The 25,329-nt window shown below is 36.0% G+C and overlaps 1 protein-coding gene across 1 annotated transcript in view; it reads right to left on the bottom strand.

The window, feature by feature from the left end:
• Positions 1–15,750: 15,750 nt before the first annotated feature.
• The window catches only part of KCNH5 (potassium voltage-gated channel subfamily H member 5), a gene marked incomplete at both ends in the record, with an annotated part of 325,030 nt that continues 315,451 nt past the window's right edge, over positions 15,751–25,329 (bottom strand). The window contains one exon of the mRNA XM_082649042.1: positions 15,751–16,698. Coding sequence (XP_082505168.1) covers positions 15,751–16,698 — 948 coding nt within the window. The remainder of the gene's footprint in view (positions 16,699–25,329) is intronic.

Genomic DNA, 25,329 nt, shown 5'->3' with positions numbered 1-25,329 from the left:
GATTGTGTTACTCTTGATTTCCCCTATTATGGCTTTCAGCATTTCTCTTATGTATTGAGCTGTCCCTATGTTGGGTGCATAAATGTTTACAATTTTATATCTTCTTCTTGGATTGATCCCTTGATCATTATGTAGCGTCCTTCTTTGTGTCTTGTAATAGTCTTTATTTTAAGGTCCATTTTGTCTGATATGAGAATTGTTACTCCAGGTATCTTTTGATTTCCATTTGCATGGAATATCTTTTTCCATCCCCTCACTTTCAGTCTGTATGTGTCTCTAGGTCTGAAGTGGGTCTCTTGTAGACAGCATATATATGGGTCTTGTTTTTGTATCCATTCAGCCAGTCTTTGTCTTTTGGTTGGAGCATTTAATCCATTTACATTTAAGGTAGTTATCAATATGTATGTTCGTATTACCATTTTCTTAATTGTTTTGGGTTTGTTATCGTAGGTCTTTTCCTTCTCTTGTGTTTCCTGCCTAGAGAACTTCCTTTATCATTTGTTGTAAAGCTGGTTGGTGATGCTGAATTCTGTTAGCATTTGCTTGTCTGTAAAGGTTTTAATTTCTCCATTGAATCTGAATGAGATCCTTGCTGGGTAGAGTAATCTTGGTTGTAGGTTTTTCCTCTTCATCACTTTAAATATGTCCTGCCACTCCCTTCTGGCTTGCAGAGTTTCTGCTGAACATTCAGCTGTTAATCTTATGGTGATTCCCTTGTTGCTATTCCCTAGCTGCTTTTGATATTTTGTCTTTTTATTTAATTTTTTATAGTTTGATTACTATTTGTCTTGGTATGTTTCTCCTTGGATTTATCCTGTATGGGACTCTCTGTGCTTTCTGGACTTGATTCATTATTTCCTTTCCCATATTAGGGAAGTTTTCAACTATAATCTCTTCAAATATTTTCTCAGGCCCTTTTATTTCTCTTCTTCTTCTGGTACCACTATAATTCAATTGTTAGTGTGTTTAATGTTGTCCCAGAGGTCTCTTAGACTGTCCTCAATTCTTTTCATTCTTTTTTGTTTATTCTGCTCTGCAGTAGTTATTTCCAGTATTTTATTTTCCAGGTCACTTATTCATTCTTCTGCCTCTGTTATTCTGCTATTGATTCCTTCTGGAGAATTTTTAATTTCATTTATTGTGTTGCTCATCATTGTTTGTTTGCTGTTTAATTCTTCTAGTCCTTGTTAAACGTTTCTTGTATTTTCTCCATTCTATTCCCAAGAGTTTGGATCAGCTTTACTATCATTGCTCTGAATTCTTTTTCAGGTAGGCCACCTATTTCCTCTTCATTTCTTTGGTTTGGTAAGTTTTTACCTTGCTCCTTCATCGTCTGTGTATTTCTCTGTCTTCTCATTTTGCTTAACTTACTATGTTTGGGGTTTCCTTTTCACAGGCTGCAGGTTCGTAGTTCCCATTGTTTTTGGTGTTTGCCCCCAGTGGGTAAGGTTCATTCAGTGGGTTGTGTAGGTTTCCTGGTGGAGGGGACTGGTGCCTGTGTTCTGGTGGATGAGGCTGGGTCTCGTCTTTCTGGTGGGTAGGACTGCACCTGGTGGTGTGTTTCGGGGTGTCTGTGAACTTAGTATAATTTTAGGCAGCCTCTCTGCTAATGGGTGGGGTTGTGTTCCTGTCTTGCTAGTTGTTTAGCATGGGGTGTCCAGCACTAAAGCTTGCTGGTTGTTGAGTGGAGCTGGGTCTTATCATTGAGATGCAGATACCTGGGAGAGCTCTCGCCAACTGGTATTTCATGGGGCCGGGAGGTCTCTGGTGGACCAATGTCCTGAAGTCGGCTTTCCCACCTCAGAGCCTCAGGCCTGACAGCCGGCCGGAGCACCAAGACCCTGTCAGCCACACGGCTGGAGAAGATGGGCTATGAGTTGGGTGTCAGCCACTGCCCTGTGTAGCTCTGTCTCAGCTGTCTCCAAAGGTCCCCCAGATACATTGGGTTATTCCCTCATTCCTCAGAACTTGCACATACCAGTCTGGGATTTGTATATGTCCTCCTGATACTCTTCACTGAAATACCTTGCCTTCATGGTGGTGAGAGATATGCTAATAGTGTTGGTTCTCTTCAGTTGAGAGACTGGGACAGTGAAAGCCTTCATGTGGCCAAGTCAGGAGCAGCTGGCCAACGGTCCCAAAGTGATAACATGTCAGATTCCAGAGGCATTCTGCAGCTCCCGAGCAGTAGTCCCAAGCAGCTGCTCCCTCAGGGGCAGCACTCTGACCAGGGACCTCGGTGGGACCCTCAAACGAGGATTTCTGCCAGCCCTAGAGCCTGACTTGCCCACCCAGGCAAGGAGCTGAGGAGAGCATCTTCTAGCCCCATCTCACCAGTGCAGCGGACACCTCCCTTTCAAGACTTTTAATTGTAGTGACTGCAATGGGCACAGGGCACACTTCTAAGCATTGAGGGAAGGTATAAAGGAAGAAGATTTTTTTTCTTTGAAAAGCTTCATGTCTACATCCTTGGAGAATTCTGCACTGATCTCAGTACTCCTGTGGGGCTCTTCCACACGGATCACTGTGCAAAGGAGAAACTAAGAGACAGACCACACGTGACGATGAGACTGTACATTGTGTCCTGCCTTAGGAACAGCACAAGGCCAAACCCTGAAGTTCTGAGAGCAGTGATAATTTTCTGTGAGGACCGTGGACCACGAAAGAGCCCCCCCCCCAACAAATAATAGTAACATTTCTTTTATTTCTACAAGTGCTTATATGTAAACCAGGTATCTAGTACATGTCTGAGGGACACTTTGAGGCAAATAAAAACTTGATGTGGAGTCAGAACTCTGGCTTTGAAAACTTTCTCTGATACTTTCTAGTTATGTGAGCTTAGAAAAGGCTTTTAGTTGCCTACAGCCTGTGGCCTTGACTCTCTAATGGGGTCATTGGGGGCATTATACATGAAAGTAACTAGGACTCTATCTGACAAATGGTAGGTAATTCTACTTATCTATCTATCCATCCATATACAACATACGAAATAGTGAGAATCTTGGTTCTATATCAAAGTCAATTTGAGTGACACAGTAAAAACAGGTGCAAAAGCACAATAGATGTAATTCTGTATAAGCCACAGATATCCTGTCAGAGCATAGAAAGGAGGGTTAGTGAGGAGGATGTAGTTGCTGGTATTGAACTTTGGTCCCTGTGTCAAGTTCAGTATAAACTCTCTAAATTGCCAACCACACTTGTATCTAAATAAGTTGGGTGAATGTAACAACCTAAATGGGAAAATGTGTAACTGAATCACTTTGCTGTACACCTGAAACTATCACAACACTGTTAATCAACTCTACTCCCATATAAAATAAAAAGTTTAAATAAATAAATAAAGTTGGGTGAAATTCCTAAACTAACTCAACAACTAGGAGCCTCTCTACTGCTTTAACATTAACTTTGGGAATTTATCTTATAGCTCTGAATCATAAATCAGAAAGAATGCTGAAACAGTATTTAACTTCCAGTTGGTGTAACAGAGATCTCATATTTTCACTGAAAGTAGAAATGTCAAATGGTACACTGCTTTCTTGAGAATTTCAGATTAATTAAATTAGGGCTATTACATAGCCCATAAGTTGAGGTTTTTAAAAAGTATGTTTTATTTCCTGAATTGGGAGGTAGGACAGGAGAGGGTGTGTGTGGTATGTGTTTGCCTTTATGGTTGACAGGGAAGTAAAATCACTCTAGCTGCTAGCCATGCCTCAACAAATTTTTATCTTTTCTGATTTTCTCTATAAAGAAGGTTAAAAAACCTGGAACTTCACTAGAAACTTGGTGTCAATGTGCGTTACTAATAGTTATGGCTCCTCAATAAGTTCTAGGATCTACACTTGACTACTGGGAAAATTAATAGTAAATAGAAAGAATCTGAAGTTTTGTATAACCCATTATACTTTTCAAAGCACTCTCACCAGGCTGCACAAAGAATAAAGTACCCACTAGCAAAAGAAAGGAAGAAGAGCAAGGCTCCTGGCAACCCCACCAGCACAGAAGTGTCTTTATTTGTTGCTGATGTGCTGAAAGGAAGCTCTCCTCCCTGCCCTCTGTCCTCTCAGACCCTGTCGTTTAGAGAGTTTAATGGTGATTGTTGGATATCTTGCTTTAGTCCTCCTTTTTTTCCTTAGGCAGGCAGGGAGTCACAAAGCCTGCAGCTCAAGGTCACCTGCAGAGTGTTTCTTCTCCCCCTGCTTAGAGCCCAGTGGAAAACTACAGGGAACAGCAGATAGTGTGCATGGGCAGCAGTGAAAGAACCAGGATTCTGAAAATCTTCTCTCTTCTCTCTTTGCCCAAGTTGTTAAGATTTGGGGGAGTGGTGTTAAGAGTGAAGAGTGTGGAAATTTAAAGAAGGTATGAAAAAGCTGAAATTCTTCCACCTCCCTAAGCCCAGGAATTGTTCTTGGCACTCTTGCCAATCAGTAAATTAAATAGCTCAAGGTCATTAGCATAAGCATTTCAACAGAATCTTGCTGTTGTTGTTACAATAGGACATTCACAGATGTGGAAGACAGCCAACCCTAAGATCCATACTTTGGGTGTAGCTGTATTTGGTCGGTTTGGTCATCATATCATACACAGAAGCAATGTTTGTTGATGGGTTGAATGATTCCAGGTGACAAGATGCTAGCACTACTCCACCAGCAACTGACCATATTGAACACTGTTATTTATAAAGCATGACAGACAGACATTACCCCTTTTTATTGGAATAGTCCCAGTGAATTTTAAGAACTAAGGAAGGTATCCTCCCCAAACACACACACATATATACATACACACACATTTAAAGACTTAATTTTAAGTACCAGAAAACAGTAGAATCAGGCGAGATGGAAAGTAGTGTTTATTGCACCCCCATGGACTCACAGGAGACTAGAGGCCCAGAAGTTCCAGTTTCTGCTCCTCACACAGTAATCTGGGGTGGTCAGCAACTAGCCAATCTTTCTGTGTCTTCTTGAACTCTTTTGCAACTTGCAGCCTTAGCCAGATACAACAAACTTGATCTATTAAGTTCTGATTCTAAAACTCTTAGGTATACAGAGAGTATCATGATTGTAGGATACTAAATAACGATTAATATCAAAGGGAGAGTACACCTTTTCTGAGATACCTTTTTTAATTTAAGCAAATTGAAATTAAGGACACATAGCTTTAAGTCAATAGCACAGTTGGACAACTGTCATTTCAGCAACACTCAGAGATGAGACTAGCAACATTTTAGTAGCATTAGCTGAAATGTGTGTGTGTGTGTGTGTGTGTGTGTGTGCTTGTGCTCATTGTGGAAAACCCACACAGCAATGTGATATAGTGGAACAGACACTGGACTTGGAATCAAGACAACTGAATTTTAATCCTAGCTCCTATTTAATTGCAATAACGATACATATAACTTTGGAGAATCGCTTACCCTCTCCAATCCTTGGTTTCTTAATTTCTTAAAGTAGGTGTGGTGCCGATTCATTTCCAACATCCCTTCCAGCTGTAAAATGTCAGTTCTGGTTTTCTCACATTGGGCACATCTTTATTTAATCCAAGTAAAGCACATTATGCTTATTTACCTAGAATAAGCAAAATGGATCTGACTTGTTTTCAACAATCTTATAGAAAGCAAAATCCTCCTTGCTGGTTGGGAGTAGAAGCATACTAACATAAGAAGATTGAGAACTGGAAGGTTCATACATGCTCTGTTCTTCATCACACCCTCAGGAGAAAACATCCCATAGGACAAAAATTTCTCTCTCATCCTCCTCTTAATCTCTTAAAAATTCATAATATGGTTTATCACATTTCGAAAATAAGTATCTTTCTCAATTAAGTTATTACCACCAAACTTACATGGAGAGATTGTAATATATTTCTGAGTGTTTGTGTAAGGAAAGAAGGAAAAAAGGGGGAAAGAGTGGAGGAAGCGTTAATTACTGACATTTTGTGTAGAAAGTATGACACTACTTTGATATTCATTTAGTTGTGTGTGATCATCATATATCCTTGGCTCCTGTATAAATGAGAGCAGACTCTAGAACCTCCATCCCCTATAAATACACCCGAATGCAACCATAGCAAAGACAAAGCTTTATTTAGTTGTCTCTCAATCAAAAATGTTACATTGCACAAAAAAACAATAGATACCAGTAACTCTTCAGTGATGTCCAAAAATGCACCTCTTAAACTGTGTTTCTTCAACTAGAAAAAAAATTGCATTCTCCTATAACAGCCTTTCTTTATTATATATTCAACCCTTACCTTTTAATGACTCAAGGGTTAGTGGCAGAACCATTTATGAATGTTTTGAAAAAATGAAAGTACTCTATTGTTCCATGTACATTCTTCCCCTATGCTTCTAAATTTCACAGACTGGGATAAACTTATAATGTTAGGAAAATAATAACATTTTTGATAGATTGATAGAATGAAGAAATATTAAAGAAATCCCATTTAAAAATAAAATTTTCTCCAAAATTCCATCCAGATTTTATTTTCCATCTTTCATGGAACAGAGATATCTTCTAATTCCAACAAAATTACTGCTGGGGTTTAAAATTTCAACTTCATATATATGACTCTAATTTTATTACTTATACTGTCAGTACAATTTATCAGAGGAAAAGTATTATAGAAGTTTAAAATAACATTTTAAACTAATATATCAAAGACTGTTTTCTCTGAACCCACTGCGCTTCATGTGTTTGTAATGGGGAGCTTTTCATTTACTAAATTCAAAACAATAATTTTCAACAAAGACGCAATTCAAACAAGTTCCATAAAATGCACATTTTATTCTGTATCATGAAAAAATATTCACATTTAAATAAATTGTGGAAAAAAACCCAAAGTTAATCCTCCCTGATGAAGTACAGTTTATTGTGCTGAAACCCAGAATTCTTTTGGGTTAGAAACTTCCACCTGCCAATTCAATTTTTTTTAAATGATTGTGTCTTGAGAACAAATCCTAAGTGAAGTGATAATCACCACAAACTTCCCAGACACAATCAAATTTTGATCACAAGTATTCCAGAATTGACCCTAAAGTCACAAAGTTAAAAACATTTTCACACATTCTCTCAGCAATCAGGTGACGTCAACAGTACATAAAAAATTTCTATATTACACATTGCAATACCTTTGTTTAAGTAGAAAAAATGATTTGCTAAACATGAATTAAATTTTGAAAAGAGCTAACTAGTACTGCTTAGCATAAGGTATTAAAAACATCACATGAAGTTTTTGCATTATTTCCTTGGCCAATACATAAATAAATTGTTTCCAGTGAATTAACCCTTACAGATAGAGGCATTTTTAATACCCCAATTTCCCACCAATATGGTTGCAGTGGCAAAAACATTTACAAACTTGCAAAAATAAATTCCCATTGTAATATTAGTGTTATAGTCAGGAATTTGCAGTATAGTATACAAAATGCTGCAACTAATGTAAACAATGTCACTAGAGCATAGAATAAAAAGAAATCTATAGTTTTTAATATATCATAAATATGCACATTTTACTTTGTGTTGTCTGAGTACCAAGCACTTCTAGGAATCATTGCTTTTCCCATAAACTACAGTGGATGTGTAGGGTAGAAATGGGTCTAAATTGGTTTCCAATTTCAATGTGGTAACAATCATATTGTTCCTAATATAAAATGCATGTTTTATCTCTCTTTAACTGTGAATTGGATCTAAGGAGGAAGATGACTGCTCAATGGAAGACACCAGTGCTGCCAATAAGATGGAAGTGAACAAGACATTTATACCATCTTTGAAAAAGAACACTGAGAATCATAACATGAAAACATTGCTGCACAGATCAAAAACCTATCCTTGCCACGATTTTCCTAAATCTGAAAGATTTTAAATAATCTTGATTTTAAATAAAAGTACATTTGGCTTTTGTATAAACTGACAATGCATGGCTGTGACATAATATACCATTATTAAAGACCCAGGTGTATCAAAATGTCTTTGACATGAAATTCAAAATGGATCATTATTGTGATTTTGCATAGTTTGCTAGCTATTCTTCCTGTTTGCTCAATCATGGCCTCATCAGGAATCTTTCCCATCATACTTTGGTTGGAAAAAATTGAAGAGCAAATGAGGGATCCATGACACCAACACCTCTGTGACTTACAATAATCTTTATGTTGTTTTAATCACAAAGTCCAACTTCCCAATAGACAGTCTGACCATGGAAGGAAGAGGTTAAATTCATGTCATCAAAGACGATTTAGCAGAGAAGGAGGATAAAATATTTGGCAGTGAAATACTTAATTTGGTTGCTATGAATACCCAATCTGGTTTATTCAGGCATCAGTGTAGATATTTTGGCCTTGATTGGTCTGGTCATTCAACAGTTAGTAAATATGCATGAAGGAGAGAGTGGTCAGATCCTCTTGACTTTACTCCATGAAGATAGAGCCCAACCAGCCGAATGTTTATGGGCCTGGGCTTCTAGGTAAGAACTAGAAGTTCTAAACTCAGTTGATGGGGGAGCACTCATTTATATATGTATTAAAGCCCCAGTATTTGACAAACTTTGACACTGCTTCCTAATGTTTCATTAAAGTCTTAACTATGGTGATGACAATGTGTTATCTCTAAATAAATAAATAAATAAATAGTTAAGAGCATCACACAGAGAAAACACATTAAGAGAAAGTAACAGCTATACCTAACCCTCTTTTTTATTTTCCTCAGTTATAATTCTGGCCCAACTGTACTTTTAGGTCAATTGTTCTTTGAACAAATGCATTTAGATGTAGCACAAGTCATGACCATACTTAAATAGTAACACAGTGATCATGTAAAAGCCAGGGATGAAAGTGAGCTAACTATAAAAGCTTTATGCAGTGTCACTGGGGTCCTTCTCAGTTGTTCTGAAAAAGGTAGAATGGTCTTTTCCATGGTTACCTCTTGCTGTATTGTCATCAAAGTGAAAACAAGATGGTTTGAGCTGAGGATCCCAGAGTATACTGTAATACCTTGTATTCTCTCCTTATCTCAAAACATTATCTTAAAAAAATCTCAACGGATAGAATAAATCACATTAAGAATATTAACATTTTTTTCATTAGAGAAAATTATTTAAACTCTCTGAAGTAAATATACATACAAGAGGCTCATTAAATTTGGAAATAATACAAATTGCTATTCTAAGCTGAAACAGTTCATTTGGATAATGCATTTAATAGTAGTTTGGCCAAGAAGCCAACAGTCGTACAATTAAAAAAAAAATCTGCATAATCTACTTAAAATTCAGTGGGTCGAAAATAAATTTTAGAAATAAAATATTTCCATAGTCTCATCCAAACCCCAATATTAAAAATTAAGAGAGATTACAGAAAAAAACCTGAATGTTTCTTGCTTTTCTTGACTATCATGCATTACCTCTTTGGGTTAAAATTCAGTTGGAAAAGGAAATGTTAATACCAGTGACCACAACTTGCCTCTTACTTATAACCACATTTGGTGACTTACCTCTACTGGTAAGTTGTTGGGAGAAATAAAGGAAGATCTCATTACTGGGATAGGGCACCTTGTGCTTGCAATAGTTATGACTTCAACCTCTGTCATTTATTCTAACCTATTATGAAAAATAAAAATTTATACTTATATAATAGAGTGAAATTTTAAAAAATTATTTTAAATTCAGGAAACTTTAAAAGTACATGTTTTGAAACATCTGAAATTTGTGGTTGGGCTAGATAGCCCTTGCAAATGTCAGTATTTTATAAAGTGAAGTTTTCTCTCCAGGGTCTGCCTGCCTGTGTTAGAATCTCAATAGCTATGCTATTCTGACAAGTTTCCTCATCTATTCCCCAGGCATATATATATATATATATATATATATATATATATATATATATATATTTTTTTTTTTTTTTTTTGATGACTAATGGAAGATCCAGACTTAGCCAATCCTTCTCATTGAGAAGGCTGCACATACTTACACAGAGCAGTCAATAAATGTAAAGCAATGTACACCAGTAAAGCTAAGGGAAGACAAAAAATAAATTCTATATAAACTCACCAAAGTTGATCTGATCGCACCCATAAGCATTGCCAGTGACCATGCTTAGCTCTCCATGCACTAAACTGCGACCTCCATTATGCTCTTCTTTGTAGATCTGTTCCAAACATGAAAATGCAAATCCTGATTTGGACTCCTGTGAACTCATGCAGTCTGGTACCACTGTCCTACTTAAAACCTGACTCTGTTTTTGTTCTGATCGTGTAGTCCCACATGTATCACCTCTTGATATGTTTTCCTAGACCAAGATAAGAAGAATATTTCCTATAATGTCAAATTAATCTATATCAACCCTCTAAATAATAATAAATGTCATGCCACACCTGTAAGAGTTTTTATTATCTAAGCTGCTAACAACATTTAGGCTGTTAAGTACAAAGTTTACACTGAGAGCAAGTTGACTGAAAATATTTATTTACATATGCAAATACATATGTAATATGACTGTGAGTTGGAATGCCAAGGGTCCATCACAGTGGATAAAAATATAAACGTTACTGACCACTTAGCAAATAACTCATAAGGATTACAAAGCATAGTAAAAAGTCATGGTCAATGATGACCAATCCCCTTAAACCTCCTCTAATACATCTTGAAAGTCTCAGGCATTTATAACTAGTCTTCCTTTAGCTTGAGAAATTGTGTCTGTTTTCAAAATAATGCCTAATTCCTAATTTGTAATAACAATTTTAAAATTCTGATTTGATGGAAAGATTAGAAAACCCAGTAAGAGATCTAAATATCTCTTGTAGTACATTAAAATTTCCCCTTTGTTTCTACATGCTCTTGTTATTTTCTTTACTCAAAGGGTCATGGCAAATGTAGTGACTGCAGGTTTGACTGTATCTCTTAGTTTACAAGACTGTCTTTGCAGAACAAACAACTGTTAACAAAATGAATCTCATTTTTGAAAATAAATTTTTACATGCTATTAAGTGGCTTCCTTGAGTCACCAATATTACTAATTACAAATTATAACTTTTTAAAATTAAAACACTCTCATTAGGATACAACATGAGTGGTTTTCTAATGTAATTCAAATGATTTCCCTTTTATAAAACTGTTTTTTTTCCAGTTCAAGATACACACTGAAAAACTGATTAGTCACTGGAAAGGATTCTTTCATAGTTAAAATCTTGTTATAAGAACATCTACCTATGTGGAGCCATTATCTTGAGAAAGTCATGATTATTTTCATACTAAAGTTGAAGATGGGCTATACCTTGAATATTCACCAAGTTGTTTACTTTTTCTCACAAAATTGAGAATTTCTGCTGAGCAGTATGATTAGGTAGAATAAGAAAAATCATAATATTTACATATTCCTTTTTCTCTTATTTCTCTCTTCCTTCCTAAAAGTTCTTCATTCTTTCCATGTTTATTTGATTAGTAGCTCTATATTTCCAGATAATTTTCAAGTCTTATACTTACATGCCATTGGCCAATAATTATTTAGCTACTTATGCCTTTCCCCACCAACCTCTGACCAGAGAAGTCTTCTCTAAAACCTAGAATATTTAGAAAGTGCATCTTGGCTAGTCTGCTATGAATGAAAAAAAAAAAATTTGCCTTAATGTTATTTTCATCTGAGAGGAAGATGATTTTCCACTGACCTAATATCATCTTGGTGAAAGAAGGGAGCAGTTCTTACCTTCACTGTATTATTTATCAGTAGGGAAACTGAAGCCCCAGATACACCAAAAAAGAGTTAACTTGCCCAAAGTTACAGTGCGATTGTGGCAAAGCTAGATGCAGAATCCAAGACAGAGCTCAGATATTCATCCTAGGCTTGAATTCTAGTTTTCCAAAAAGTTGTTCTTTCTTCTCTCCCTTTCCGTCTAGACCACAAGAGAAATACACTTATCATAACAAAGTATGAAACACAACATTCACGTGATTACAAATATTCTTATTTTAAAGTTATCCATGTATGATATGTACATTCTAGACAAATTTTCTTATTACCTACATAAAATTTTGGAAGAGATAGATATCTTAAAAGATAGTGGAATTTATTAGGGATATGACAAATAATTTCACTAGTAGCCACTGCACACTTCAAACACAGTCACTGTTCTGAAGACTAATTTTTTTAAAAAAAAGGTTTCTAAAAGAATTTAGTTATTTAAAATAGAACAGCAAATGGGTCAGATCTCACAGGTGAACCAAATCTCCTTAAATTTAAGGATGGAAGCTCCGGTTTTCATTTGGGCTCCTATAAGATTAACTTTCAAAATACAGTTTAATTAGTGGTCATAATTAATATTCTTAAAGTGCTGGGTACTCCTGGAGTATATATTTGTTCTTAGGAGCGAGTTAAAATCCCAAATTTTCTAATTCTCTTGTTCTGATCTACATAATTTTTTTAACTGAATACTTAGGACACTCATACTTCTATACTTAATGTAAGATGAAACCAGTGTCATAATAAAAATTTTCCATTTTAACAATGAAGTATGTGTCTCTATTCAACGTCTATGCCTGGACCATTCTAAGGACTATTTATGTCAATGTGGGACACGAGCAGCTTTGGCATTGTCATCTGCCTTTCATGTTCCTATTTGCCTTTTATCATAAGCTCCTCTATTTACTAGATCACATTTAGTGCAATAATATCCTAATACAGACTGATAAAGCTTGTCGTTATGATATGCAGCTCACATTTCCGTTTTTGTTTGACTTCTGTTATCACAGTACATTACAACCACCTGTCCGGGGTACAGCATCTGATCTTATACATTATCATAGAAAAATACTGAAGGTGTATAAGTTGCTTGGAAAATGTTCAAATTTTAAACACATATCTATTTACTCCTATTATTCCATTGTTCAGAAAGATAATAATACAAAATTCTACTCTGGATGCACTGAGAGCATCTATACAGTACAAGAATAAAACATGCAGTCATCTGGTCCCCCAAAAGAGAATCTACTGTCTTTGTGCTGGTTGAGGCAACACAGACATGATTGTATCATTACTGCACGTATTAAAGCAAGTGCTCACCCCTCATTCAAATCTGAGTAAGTTTGACTGGAAAGAGTTGTGGAATCTGGAAACCTAAAAGACTACTCTATATACAATGTTTGCTGAACACATGCATTCCTGCTGAAAACAGTAGAGTGCATTCAGCACTTCATCATATCATGCACACAGGAACAGAGGTGGCTGGAAAAGAATACTGTGATAACTGCACCATAAACAAGCAACCAATACTCTTCCCTTTTTTGTGACAACCTGAAGTAGTTCTAACGTAGTTTCCTCTATATATGAACATCAATATTGTAGGTCAATTAGATGAAGCTCTGAGTCAATGTCAGAACACAGCAGATATTAGCAACACTAATAAGCAAAGGCATGGATCACAACTACAAACCGCCCTGCTGTTTCACAGTCACTCATACCTTTACACCAACTGTTATTTCTGAAGCACATGGCTAAAGTTAAACTAACCATTTCTGTACTCAGATTATTTTTACCACGCACTTTGAAAGCTTAGCCAAGCTTGTCTCATACATGGTTAAATAGAAAATACCCTGAAATTCAATAAATATCTGAAGTCAAGAAGGTACCATCCTCATCATAAAAGCAACAGAGTCTCAATTTCAATGTTGATTTCTTACACCATGGTTACCTCACTGTCTTGTGCCTATGGTAGGTAGATATTGTAGCATAGCATGGAGATGTGTTCCCCTGAAAACTTCCATTTTGAGAAATGGAAGCTATGGGCACAAAGAAAGGAAAATGGAACCCATGCACATAACGTCTGTTCTGAGACTCCTGGATTAAAGAGGCACATCTTGTGGGCATGTGAAGAACCTCTAACAGAAGTTCTAAAATATCAACTGTTTTTATAAATTACTTTGTTTTTCACTTCTCCAGTCTGATGGTCGTAACTTGTTTTTCAGTTCTGTTGTTTTTGTTTGGGGATCCTCAGAGATAGTTTAAAAAGCTCATAAAAATGGCTACAACACATCAAAATATCTCCTTTGATTTTGCTATCATCTTGTGTATGCTAACATATATGTACAGATGGTCATATATGTAATAATATACAAATTACTGCTATATATTTTCAACTTGATGCAAACATTAACTGCCCTGCTCCTGCTGTTAACTGTCATGCATGCACCAATTTAAAAGTATGCCTCTCTGATCAACTTTATAAAGTAAACTTTAGTCAAAAGAAATAAAGTTTTCTAGGTTCTCACAAATGAGTGTGCATTTTATTCTCAATACACAGCATTTAAGAGTCTAGCTATACACAGCTTTTTGTTACTTTTTTTTTTGGTTGATAATAGGCACTTTCTAAGAAGAGAATTTGTGGCCCAAAAGACTCTGAAATTCAGTCTTTAGTACCCCCCTTTCATAAGCGGATCTGTCCGAGCTGTGGTAGTCTATTGTATCAACTCAGCAGAAGTCCAGCAGTAGAACTGTGTGCAAAAAAAGCTTTAGAAAATTGTAACCAGAATAAAATTATAGAAAAGCAGTTGTCTGAGTTGAGCAACTTAACATCTACTATTTAGTTTTCTTTGTTTTCTAACCACATTTCATGTATTACCTCTAGAAGCAGTTAAGAATCAGCTGTGAACAATTCTGTACCCATGTTTCATTCTTTCTAAGTCACAAATAAGCTACAGAAACTTGTCTATTTATATTTTTTATTTTATATCATTCTAGTTTAATTTTTGATATGATTACTTAAATGTATTTTGTTTACTTGTTTCTTTGCTAAGAGCCTTTAACTTCACCCTTGAACAAGTTTTTAAAAAAACAAAGTTAGAACATTCATCACCTTTGGAAAATCACCATCTCTAACATGAGTTGTTAAAAGGCCCTTTTACCCTGTGATGCAGTATTTCTATAATATACACTATCTTAATAGTTTCATATTTATGGGGTTGATAAAAATCAGCTTATAAGATGGTGGCTGTTATTTAAGACAGAGGGAGTAGGGATATCCTTACATAAGAGTTTATGATTACTATCTAAGTATAATGTTAAAAAAGGAGAGGTATAGTTGAGCAAAAATGCAATTCATGCACAAACCCCATAGCAATAAGTTCTCAGCATCCCACACAGCTATCTGACTGAGGCAACAAAACAGTCATTTAAATGTAGCAAACACTGCCTATTGGGGAAAATAACCTAACACTAAGTTACAGAAAAATATCCTATGGAAAGGGATCACAAAATGGCACTAACATTTTAAAATGTTGAATGCTTCCCTGGCATTAATTTATAATTTTAACTTGACAGAAGAGTGAGGAAATGACAGCTCAATACAGTCGGCCTGAGATCAAATTTGTCATGGCAACATTGGCAGGTTGGACCCTGATTCTTTAACTATTACATTGCCTTGGTTAACAAAAATCATACCTTTTAAAAGTATAGAGATTATAAATAAATGTAAAGTGTACATGCAGTCAACTGCATAATATACAAGCGATATCTATGTTTTTAATAATTATCTTCTTTGGCAGGCCAGAATCCAGCTGGACATGCAATATTTACATATCAAAATCCATATTGTGTTCATCATATTGAAAGCAAGTGAAAATATATATATATGTATATACTGTATATACACACATATGTATATAGATGTATATACTGTTTTTAATATATTAACAAATATATATGTGTATGTGTGTGTGTGTATATATATATACATATATATATATATATATATATATATATATATATATATATATATATTAAAAGTGGATTTCATCTTTGTCAGATTCAGGTGACTCAGGCCTTGAAACACTAAAAATATCCTGACATGGTATTTGGGGAGGTACTTGGAGCGGCATTTGGGATTTGGGAGAAGAGGTCGGGGGCACACTTTTTTCTGAAAGTATTTTTAAAATTTCTGCCACCTGCTTCTCCAGGGCAGTCATTCTGCAGCTTAGCAGCTGAATGTCCTCTTTCAGTTCGTGCTTGACTTCCTGCAGTGTGGTCTGTAAGGCCTGCTCAGGGATGGGATAAAAGGGGTGCTTGGCATCAGCCTGGATGGGGCTATGCTCTAGTGGACTTCGCGCCTCCCCAGCCTTATCCAAAAGAAGGTCACTTTTTGTAATCCCACTGTCACAAGAATCTGTTTTTCTTAGTGGATTTTTGGTGACGCTGTTCTCTGAATCACTGCCCTTGGGGTCCTCGGAGAGTAGCCCCATCGACTCAGCTTTAGTGACATTATTCCAATCTTCCTTCTTCTCCTCATGGGCTCCCATATTATTCTTGAGTCGCAGCCACCCTTTCCCATTTCCATTCTTCATTCTTATGGGGCTGTTGACTTTGAGACATTTGGGGTCAGCACCGCCACTGGGCTTGAGTTCCATGGCATCACGGTTGTTTTGTTTGAGGGACTCGCTGGTTTTCACATAGGCCAGAGATGTCTGAATGGGCGTAATCTGTGACACGGTGACCACACTGGTGCCAGTGATGGAGGCTCCGTTCTGTAAGGAGCGGCTTTCTACCTGCAGCTGGTTCCGCTCAGGGTCACTCTGCGTTGACCCCTGATTCCGCAGCTCCTTCTGCTGCTTGAACTTCTGGAAGAGCTTTCTTACCGGGTGGTCCACAGGTATGCTGAGGGTGACCTCATTCTTTTGCCTGAGGCGCTCCTCCTCTTCTTTCTTCACATCACTGATTTTGCGGAAAATGATCTGTGGAGGGGGAGAGAGATAAAAAACATGATTATAAAAACAGTAGGCATAGAGGGAACTTACCTCAACATAATAAAGGCCATATATGACAAACCCACAGTCAACAGCATTCTCCATAGTGAAAAACTGAAACCACTTCCAGTAAGATTAGGGACAAGACAAGGTTGCCCACTCTCACCACTCTTATTCAACATAGTTTTGGAAGTTTTAGGCACAGCAATCAGAGAAGAAAAAAAAATAAAAGGAATCCAAATAGGAAAAGAAGAAGTAAAGCTGTCACTGTTTGCAGATGACATGATACTATACATAGAGAATCCTAAAGATGCTACTAGAAAAATACTAGAGCTAATCAATGAATTTGGTAAAGTAGCAAGATACAAAATTAATGCACAGAAATCTCTTGCATTTCTATACACTAATGATGAGAAATCTGAAAGAGAAATTAAGGAATCATTCTCATTTACCATTGCAACAAAAAGAATAAAATACCTAGGAATAAACCTACCTAAGGAAGCAAAAGACCTGTACTCAGAAAACTATAAGACACTGATGAAAGAAATCAAAGATGATACAAACAGATGGAGAGATATACCATGTTCTTGGATTGGAAGAATCAACATTGTGAAAATGACACTACTACCCAAAGCAATCTACAGATTCAATGTAATCCCTATCAAACTACCAATGGCATTTTTCACATAACTAGAACAAAAAAATTCACAATTTGTATGGAAACACAAAAGACCCCGAATAGCCAAAGCAGTCTTGAGAACAAAAAACAGAGTTGGAGGAATCAGGCTTCCTGACTTCATACTATACTACAAAGCTACGGTAATCAAGACAGTATGGTACTGGCACAAAAACAGAAATATAGATCAATGGAACAGGATAGAAACCCCAGAGATAAATCCACGCACATATGGTCACCTTATCTTTAATAAAAGAGGCAAGAATGTACAGTGGAGAAAAGACAGTCTCTTCAGTAAGTGGTGCTGGGAAAACTGGACAGCTACATGTAAAAGAATGAAATTAGAACACTCCCTAACACCATACACAAAAATAAACTCAAAATGGATTAAAGATCTAAATGTAAGGCCAGATACTATAAAACTCGTCGAGGAAAACAGAGGAAGAACACTCTACAACATAAATCACAGCAAGATCCTTTTTGATACCCCTCCTAGAGAAATGGAAATAAAAACAAAAATAAACAAGTGGGACCTAATGAAACTTAAAACCTTTTGCACAGCAAAGGAAAGCATCAATAAGACGAAAAGACAACCCTCAGAATCAGAGAAAATATTTGCAAATGAAGCAACGGACAAAGGATTAATCTCCATGATATACAAGCAGCTCATGCAGCTCAATATCAAAAAAAACAAACAACCCAATCCAAAAATGGGCAGAAGACCTAAATAGACATTTCTCCAAAGAAGAGATATAGATTGCCAACAAACACATGAAAGGATGCTCAACATCACTAATCATTAGAGAAATGCACGTCAAAACTACAATGAGGTATCACCTCACACCAGTCAGAATGGCCATCATCAAAAAATCTACAAACAATAAATGCTGGAGAGGGTGTGGAGAAAAGGGAACCCTCTTGCACTGTTGGTGGGAATGTAAATTGATACAGCCACTATGGAGAACAGTATGGAGGTTCCTTAAAAAACTAAAAATAGAACTACCATATGACCCAGCAATCCACTACTGGACATATACCCTGAGAAAACCATAATTCAAAAAGAGTCATGTACCATAGTGTTCATTGCAGCACTATTTAGAACAGCCAGGACATGGAAGCTACCTAAGTGTCCATTGAAAGATGAATGGATAAAGAAGATGTGGTACATATATAGAATGGAATATTACTCAGCCATAAAAAGAAACAAAACTGAGTTATTTGTAATGAGGTGGATGGACCTAGAGTCTGTCATACAGAGTGAAGTAAGTCAGAAAGAGAAAAACAAATACCGTATGCTAACACATATATATGGAAACTAAAAAAAAAACAAAAAAGGTTCTGAAGAACCTTCGGGCAGGACAGGAATAAAGATGCAGATATAGAGAATGGACTTGAGGACACAGGGAGGGGGAAGGGTAAGCTGGGATGAAGTGAGAGAGTGGCATGTACATAGATACACTACCAAATGTAAAATAGATAGCTAGTGGGAAGCAGCCGCGTAGCACAGGGAGATCAGCTTGGTGCTTTGTGACCACCTAGAGGTGTGGGATAGGGAGGGTGGGAGGGAGACGCAAGAGGGAGGAGATATATGTATATGTATAGCTGATTCACTTTGTTATACAGCAGAAACTAACACACCATTGTAAAGCAATTATACTCCAATAAAGATGTTAAAAAAATAATAATAATAAAAATAATAAAATTATCTTATTGAAAATAAATAAAAAATAAAAACATATGACTTTATACTTGTGTGACAAGATACCAGTTGTACTTTGTTTTATAAAGAAAACCCTTGAAGATAGGGTAAGATCATTTCTAAAGGGAAAAATATTTCAATGCCAGTTAACAGATGCAATACACTTAAAATGCAACGTAGAAACACTGATGAAGCTTGCTTAGCTTACTTAGTTCCAGTTCCTTGCATATCAGAGAGGGAGTATAGTAAAGAGACAACTGAACAGAGCTATTTGCTTTCATGTTCATGTTCCCATTTCATAGAAAATATATAAATGTAAACATTTATGTTAGTATATATATACATGTGTGTATACTTTTATGTGTAAGAAAACATTTATCTCTTAATTTTCCTTGCAGTACATCACTATTTTTTGTAAGGTTTTCTTTTGAATCATATAGATATGATCCAAAGCCATTTTTAATGCCATCCGCTGTTTAGAAGCCAAACGGTAAGAGTTCTAGGCTATAAAACTACTGAAAAGTTAAACAGCTTACCAACATAGCACCTGGGTTGGGTGGGAGGAGGAATTAAATTTATTTATGTGGCTCCAGAGGGCAGAACAAGGATTTATACTTAGAAGTTTCTGGAAGGTAAATACCAAGTCAGTATACAAATTTCATTTCCAACTACTACCTATTAATTGAATAAATTGCCTTGAAAACTCATGAAACTCACACCACTGAAAGAGCCAAACAGAAATATGAATGTTATCTGTGTAATACTTTCACTGAGGAGGTTGGACTCTTCAAATTCCAATATTCTTTAAAATTCAAACATAAAATTAAATATATAGTACATGTAGCATTAGATGACTATTCACAAATAAGTAAGCATAAATTTTATTAAAAATATATTTTGAAAATAATACTGGGAAAAGTTACAACTCCATCAAGAGAAATTTAAAAGGCTATGTAAGAAATTATTACCACTTATATTATCAGAGTTGGAAGTGAATCTGGTAAGCGTGAGATTTTTGATCAGTCATCTAAAGAACAAAATAACTGCAGATGAGGGTTATAAGGAATATTCACAAGGGAGTTATATTAATGTGCTTTCAGAATCAGACAATTTTATGACGCTAGCAAAATTACTTACCTCCATCACCCTCTCTCATTAAGCTGTTGGTTAGATTAGAAATACATGTGAAGCACACAGTCTCCAGCACATAACAGACATTCAAAATATGCTGGTTGTCTCCCCTGAACTCTCGTAAAATACTTCCTGTTTGAAAACATTTTCATCACCTCTTGGAGATTCAGCAGCTTCCAGGAATAACATATAGTCATTGACCTTGTACTAGAAACCAATACTAGTGATGATCACTGTAAACACAAAAGTCAAGGAGAAACAATCCTCCATCTAAAAGCACATTTTCTAAATTAAGATTGATACACGAAATATAGCTTATCAAGTGGCAATAATTTGTATTTTAAAATAAATATTCTCTAAATTCAATAACTGTCCATTAACACCAGCATATTTTTCCTTCTCTACTGGCACATGAAGTTGGGTATTTTTTAAAAATGTAATACTAATCTCTAAGTCTGACATCAAAGTTCTAGGAGTTTAATTAGAAGTCTTTTAAAGGGTTGACATGGGGCTTCCCTGGTGGCGCAGTGGCTGAGAGTCCGCCTGCCGATGCAGGGGACACGGGTTCGTGCCGCGCTCCGGGAAGATCCCACATGCCGCAGAGCGGCCGGAGCCTGTGCTCCGCAACGGGAGGAGCCACAACAGTGAGAGGCCCGCGTACCGCAAAAAAAAAAAAAAAAAAAAAAAAAAGGGGTTGACATGTTTCTTATGCTTCCTGAGTAAACAGTGCTTGTGCTAAACCTTCAAGATATTAACACTCTTTGGACAGGACAAATCAAAACATGGAAACACAGATACTCTATTCCTATATCATCCCCGTTCACTGAAAAGGGATTCCATCAACTGACATGACATCCTCCTTCCCACTCCGCTCTGACCTTGTTTGCCTTTTTAAAGGTAGTTACTTAACCTTGGAAAGACATAGCCTTAGTGCAGTGTGGTAACTGAGATTACCTTTCGTGTTTGGGGAAAAAAGCATCTATTTCAAATGAACAGTGGAGGAGGGCACATAGGGGTGTCAGATAAAATGCAGGACATCCATGCAATATTTAGGACACACACTAAGAAATCATGCATTATTTATCTGAATGGGACATACTGATACTGCCATGTGAAGTTCACAGTTTATGAAAGATTTGGGGTTCCTGGAGACTGAGAATCTGTGGACATCTTAGGCCACAGCTTTATGTTTTAAATTTTCAATACAATGGCTAATAATTGCTTATAATTACAGTATGCTTACCAAGTTTGGGATGCTTTGTGATTTAAGGGTATAATGTACCCATGTAAAATATCAGAAGAAAAAGCCTTCTTTATCCAGTTTCCCTTACCACCAGCCGGCCCCACCCCACCAAGAACCAACAAAGGCATTTGCACTGCTACTATTAAGTGGAGAACAAAGACTCCTAATGCCAAACTACTGAGAACAAAGAAAAAAAAAAATTCTGTCACAGGGCCAGGCTGCCAGTCTGCATCAAGGGACAAATGAAATAGAACTGGGTTGGCATATTTTGCCACCAAGAAAATGTAAAATGAAATGAGAAAGAATGAGGTTTTGTATATGGAAGACAGAATCCTAAGAGTTCACAACTGGATTTGATAAACTATTTACAATAACCAGGCTTTTAAGCCAGAGGTCACTCTAAAAAAACTATTGGTCTGAATGGAGTTTACTGAATGAGACTAAATTTATTTTATTTCTTTTGACTGCAGAACAGAAATTATGGCCTATTGAAAAATACTTACAAAAATTTTCATATAACAAAGAGGTCACAAACATATTATCTCATTTAACTGTCATAACTACTCTATGAGATAGGTCCTATTATTCTCATGTTACGGAAGAGCAAACTGAGGCACAAAGAGTTTAAATGGTTTGCATTAGGTCACACAGCTAGTAAGTGGCCAGGATACAAATCCAAGGAGTCAGATTACAAATAGTCTTAACCATTATACTCTACTGCAGCTCCTCAAAATAACTTTGACACCACCTTCTGGACCCTGTGAAAACCTGGATAGGTGAGTGGGTGAAGTAGGGAGTGATATAGTAGTTTAACAACCAACAGGTAACCCTTCATAGAGCATTTGCCATGATGAACCATCCCTCAAAGTGGTGAATTGAACAAACAATTGAAGCTCTGTGCTTGTTAAGCAAGTAGAGAGTTGACAAATTCTTGCTGAGTAGAATCAGGTTCAAATCTTTGACCCACAAATCAATCTTTAAAGAACTTGAATCAGAATCCTTCAATTGTAAGAATAGAATGACATCCATTAAGAACTTATTTTCTAGTTGATGACAAAGCAAAACTTTCCTAATGCAAGGTAAGAGAATATAGGCCCTGAAATTAAAAACAAAAAAACAGGGTTGATTTTATTATATTTACAGGGTTTAAAGACTAATAATCTACTGAGGTGTCACAAGCAGTTGATCTATGTCTTACATGTAAAGCATGATAGCTTTTTGTTGTATCTTAAGTTATAAAAAATTTATTATATAACAAATAAGAAAAAACTCACTGTATTTCAAAACTTTTAAAGGTAATAAGCCATCCCTATAAGTTCTTATAGTTTTGAAGATCACTTTATGACCCTAAACTCCAAGTTTGAATAACAATCTATTTTTATTACTAAGGAGACTACATTTCATCATAAAAAAATAGGATGGAAATTATTCTACATTACTATTACAAGTATGAACATTCTCAAAATATCTGAGCTCATGCTGAATCTTTCCTTTTAAAGAAGTGCTTTTTACCTTTAACTTTTTAATCATGTAAAATAAATATAAATCATGTAAATATAAATCATGTAAAATAAAATGGTTCAAATTAATAAGGAATAGAAAGATTGATAAATTTTATTTAGTTAAACCTTCCAAAACAGTGTATAGTTTAGTTTAAAAACCTGCATGCTACTTTTTGGCAATTGAAAGAATCTTCAAACAATGAGTTTTCATAATCCAGTTGATTCTTACATTGGTAATGTGTCACACACAGAGTAAAAATTTTCCTGTTAATTCAATACATAAGCTATATAGATGAATTCTGCTTAATGATAACATGGAAATGATGATGATTATTCCCTAGAAGGCAAAGATTAAAAAACAAAATCCCCCAAAACATTATTTTAGAAAATGTTAAAGGATCTGAGTGAAGTTCATAGGAGATCAACTTACATGAATTAAATCATGTAAAAAAAATATATATCCATGATTATCAACATGGTGTTTGATAATCAAATTAGCTTTTAAAAAATGCAACATTTGTTTTTTTTCTGTGTTAATAACCTAGAACCTTCTGCACTTGATGTATTCTGTGTCTTTTGCCCAATGGCAAATCAAATTGCTAATGAACACCAAAAAATTAAGGACAAAATTAAAAAAGAAAAATCACGAATCAGGCTATGATTCTAGCCACACATTTATTGGTAGAATGCACAACAGTCTGTACTCTCTCTATCAGCAAAGAGGTTTATTTCATTTAAGCTTTTCTTCTTGTTGCTTCATTAGGTTCTGGGGAGCCCATGCTAGAAGGTTTAATTTATTTAAATGATAAAATCTTCTTAAACTTAACAGGGAACATGGCCAACTGAGCTTTCCATTTCAAAAGTAGGACATTTGATCATAAAAGGGATACCAAAATTAAATAATTTGAATGTGTACTGAACTTTGAAATCCTATAAAGGCAAGGGAAAAAAAGGGGTTAGAATCATTTATTTAATGACATGGATTTAGTGTTATGTAATTTGGAGGCTAGAGGTGTGCTCTCTGAAACGACCCATCACTTTCCAGATCTGTGAATTGACTAGGAATCTATAGCTATATGCAGTCAAGCAGCAGCTCCAGTTCACCTGCTATTTAAGGATCTAGTTGGTTTGGTTCTTTGGTTCTTTTTACTGCTTCTGTAAACTTAGTCACTAATTCTAACTCTAGTCCTTTCAGTCATTCCAACCTGAACTAATACAACAAAGCGGTACTTATTAAACACTATCATGTATTTATCAGAGGCTATAAACTTTTCTTAACAAAGGTCACAGTGACAGCTGTGGTGGGTGAACATGTGTGACTGAAGGATAACAAGATGCATCACACTCTGTTAGAAATATGGTTGCCTCTCTTCATTTCAGCCACTCATAGACCTATAGGCTCTTCAGGGGCAAGGAATGTGTTACAGATCTAGTTTAGCCTCTTTGGTCCTAAATAAACTTTGAGGAATTAATTAATTAACTGATTAATGTAAAGAAAAAGGAAGGAAGGGAGGTGAGTAGAAAGGAAAAAGGACGTGAGAAAAAGAATATGTTTTGATTTTGTTAATGTGTTGGGAAATGCCTAATGTGAATAAGGGTGGTGAGTAAGATGCAAATGCAGGACATTCTAGAATTACTGATACAATTACATGTTTTTATAACTAAAGTTTTTTTTCATTAAAAAAATAATAAAATAAGGAAGCTAAAGTCTTCAAAACCAAGAATATAGCTGTTCCAAGGTAAAGCTGGCAAGGTTTAGATTCACTGTCTCAAATACTGCAGTAATCCATGATTTGTCCTCCTTGTCTCAATTTCTAGCTTCATTTCCCTTTATTCCATTCTTTGCTGTTGTGTATCAGATATGATAGTGTCCCACGCAAAAAATCACAAAGTAAAACTAAAGCTCTTTAATCAAGTCAGCAAGCCTACCGTGGTTCAGTCTACCTGCCCCTCCAATCTCTATTTTCTCCAGTCTCACTTGACCTTAACACACCAGCCACTGAATCACTTGGAGATCCAGAATCTAATACTGCACATATTGTTCTCTCTCCTCCTAACCTGCTGGGGAGCTCCTACTTATCCTTTAATCCTCAACCCAACTGTGCTCTTCTTTATGAGGCAGGACCAGCTACATAATATGTAGGGCCAAATACAATCTAAAAATTCAGGCCCTCTAACATCATGCTTAATGGTAAAATACTGAAAGCTCTCCCCTGAGTTCAGGAAAGAGAAAAGCATGTACCATCTTGCCACCCTTATTCATCATTGTGCTAAAGGTTCTAGCCAGAGAAATTGTCAAGAAAATGAAATAAAAGATATCCAGAATGAAAAAGAATTAAAACTATCTGATTTGGAGATGACATGATTA

Source organism: Grampus griseus (assembly GCF_964374135.1).
Source record: "Grampus griseus genome assembly, chromosome: 2".
Lineage (NCBI taxonomy): Eukaryota > Metazoa > Chordata > Mammalia > Artiodactyla > Delphinidae > Grampus > Grampus griseus.
The sequence above is the reverse complement of the archived record's forward strand: the minus strand, read 5'-3'. Positions and strand labels throughout refer to the sequence as shown.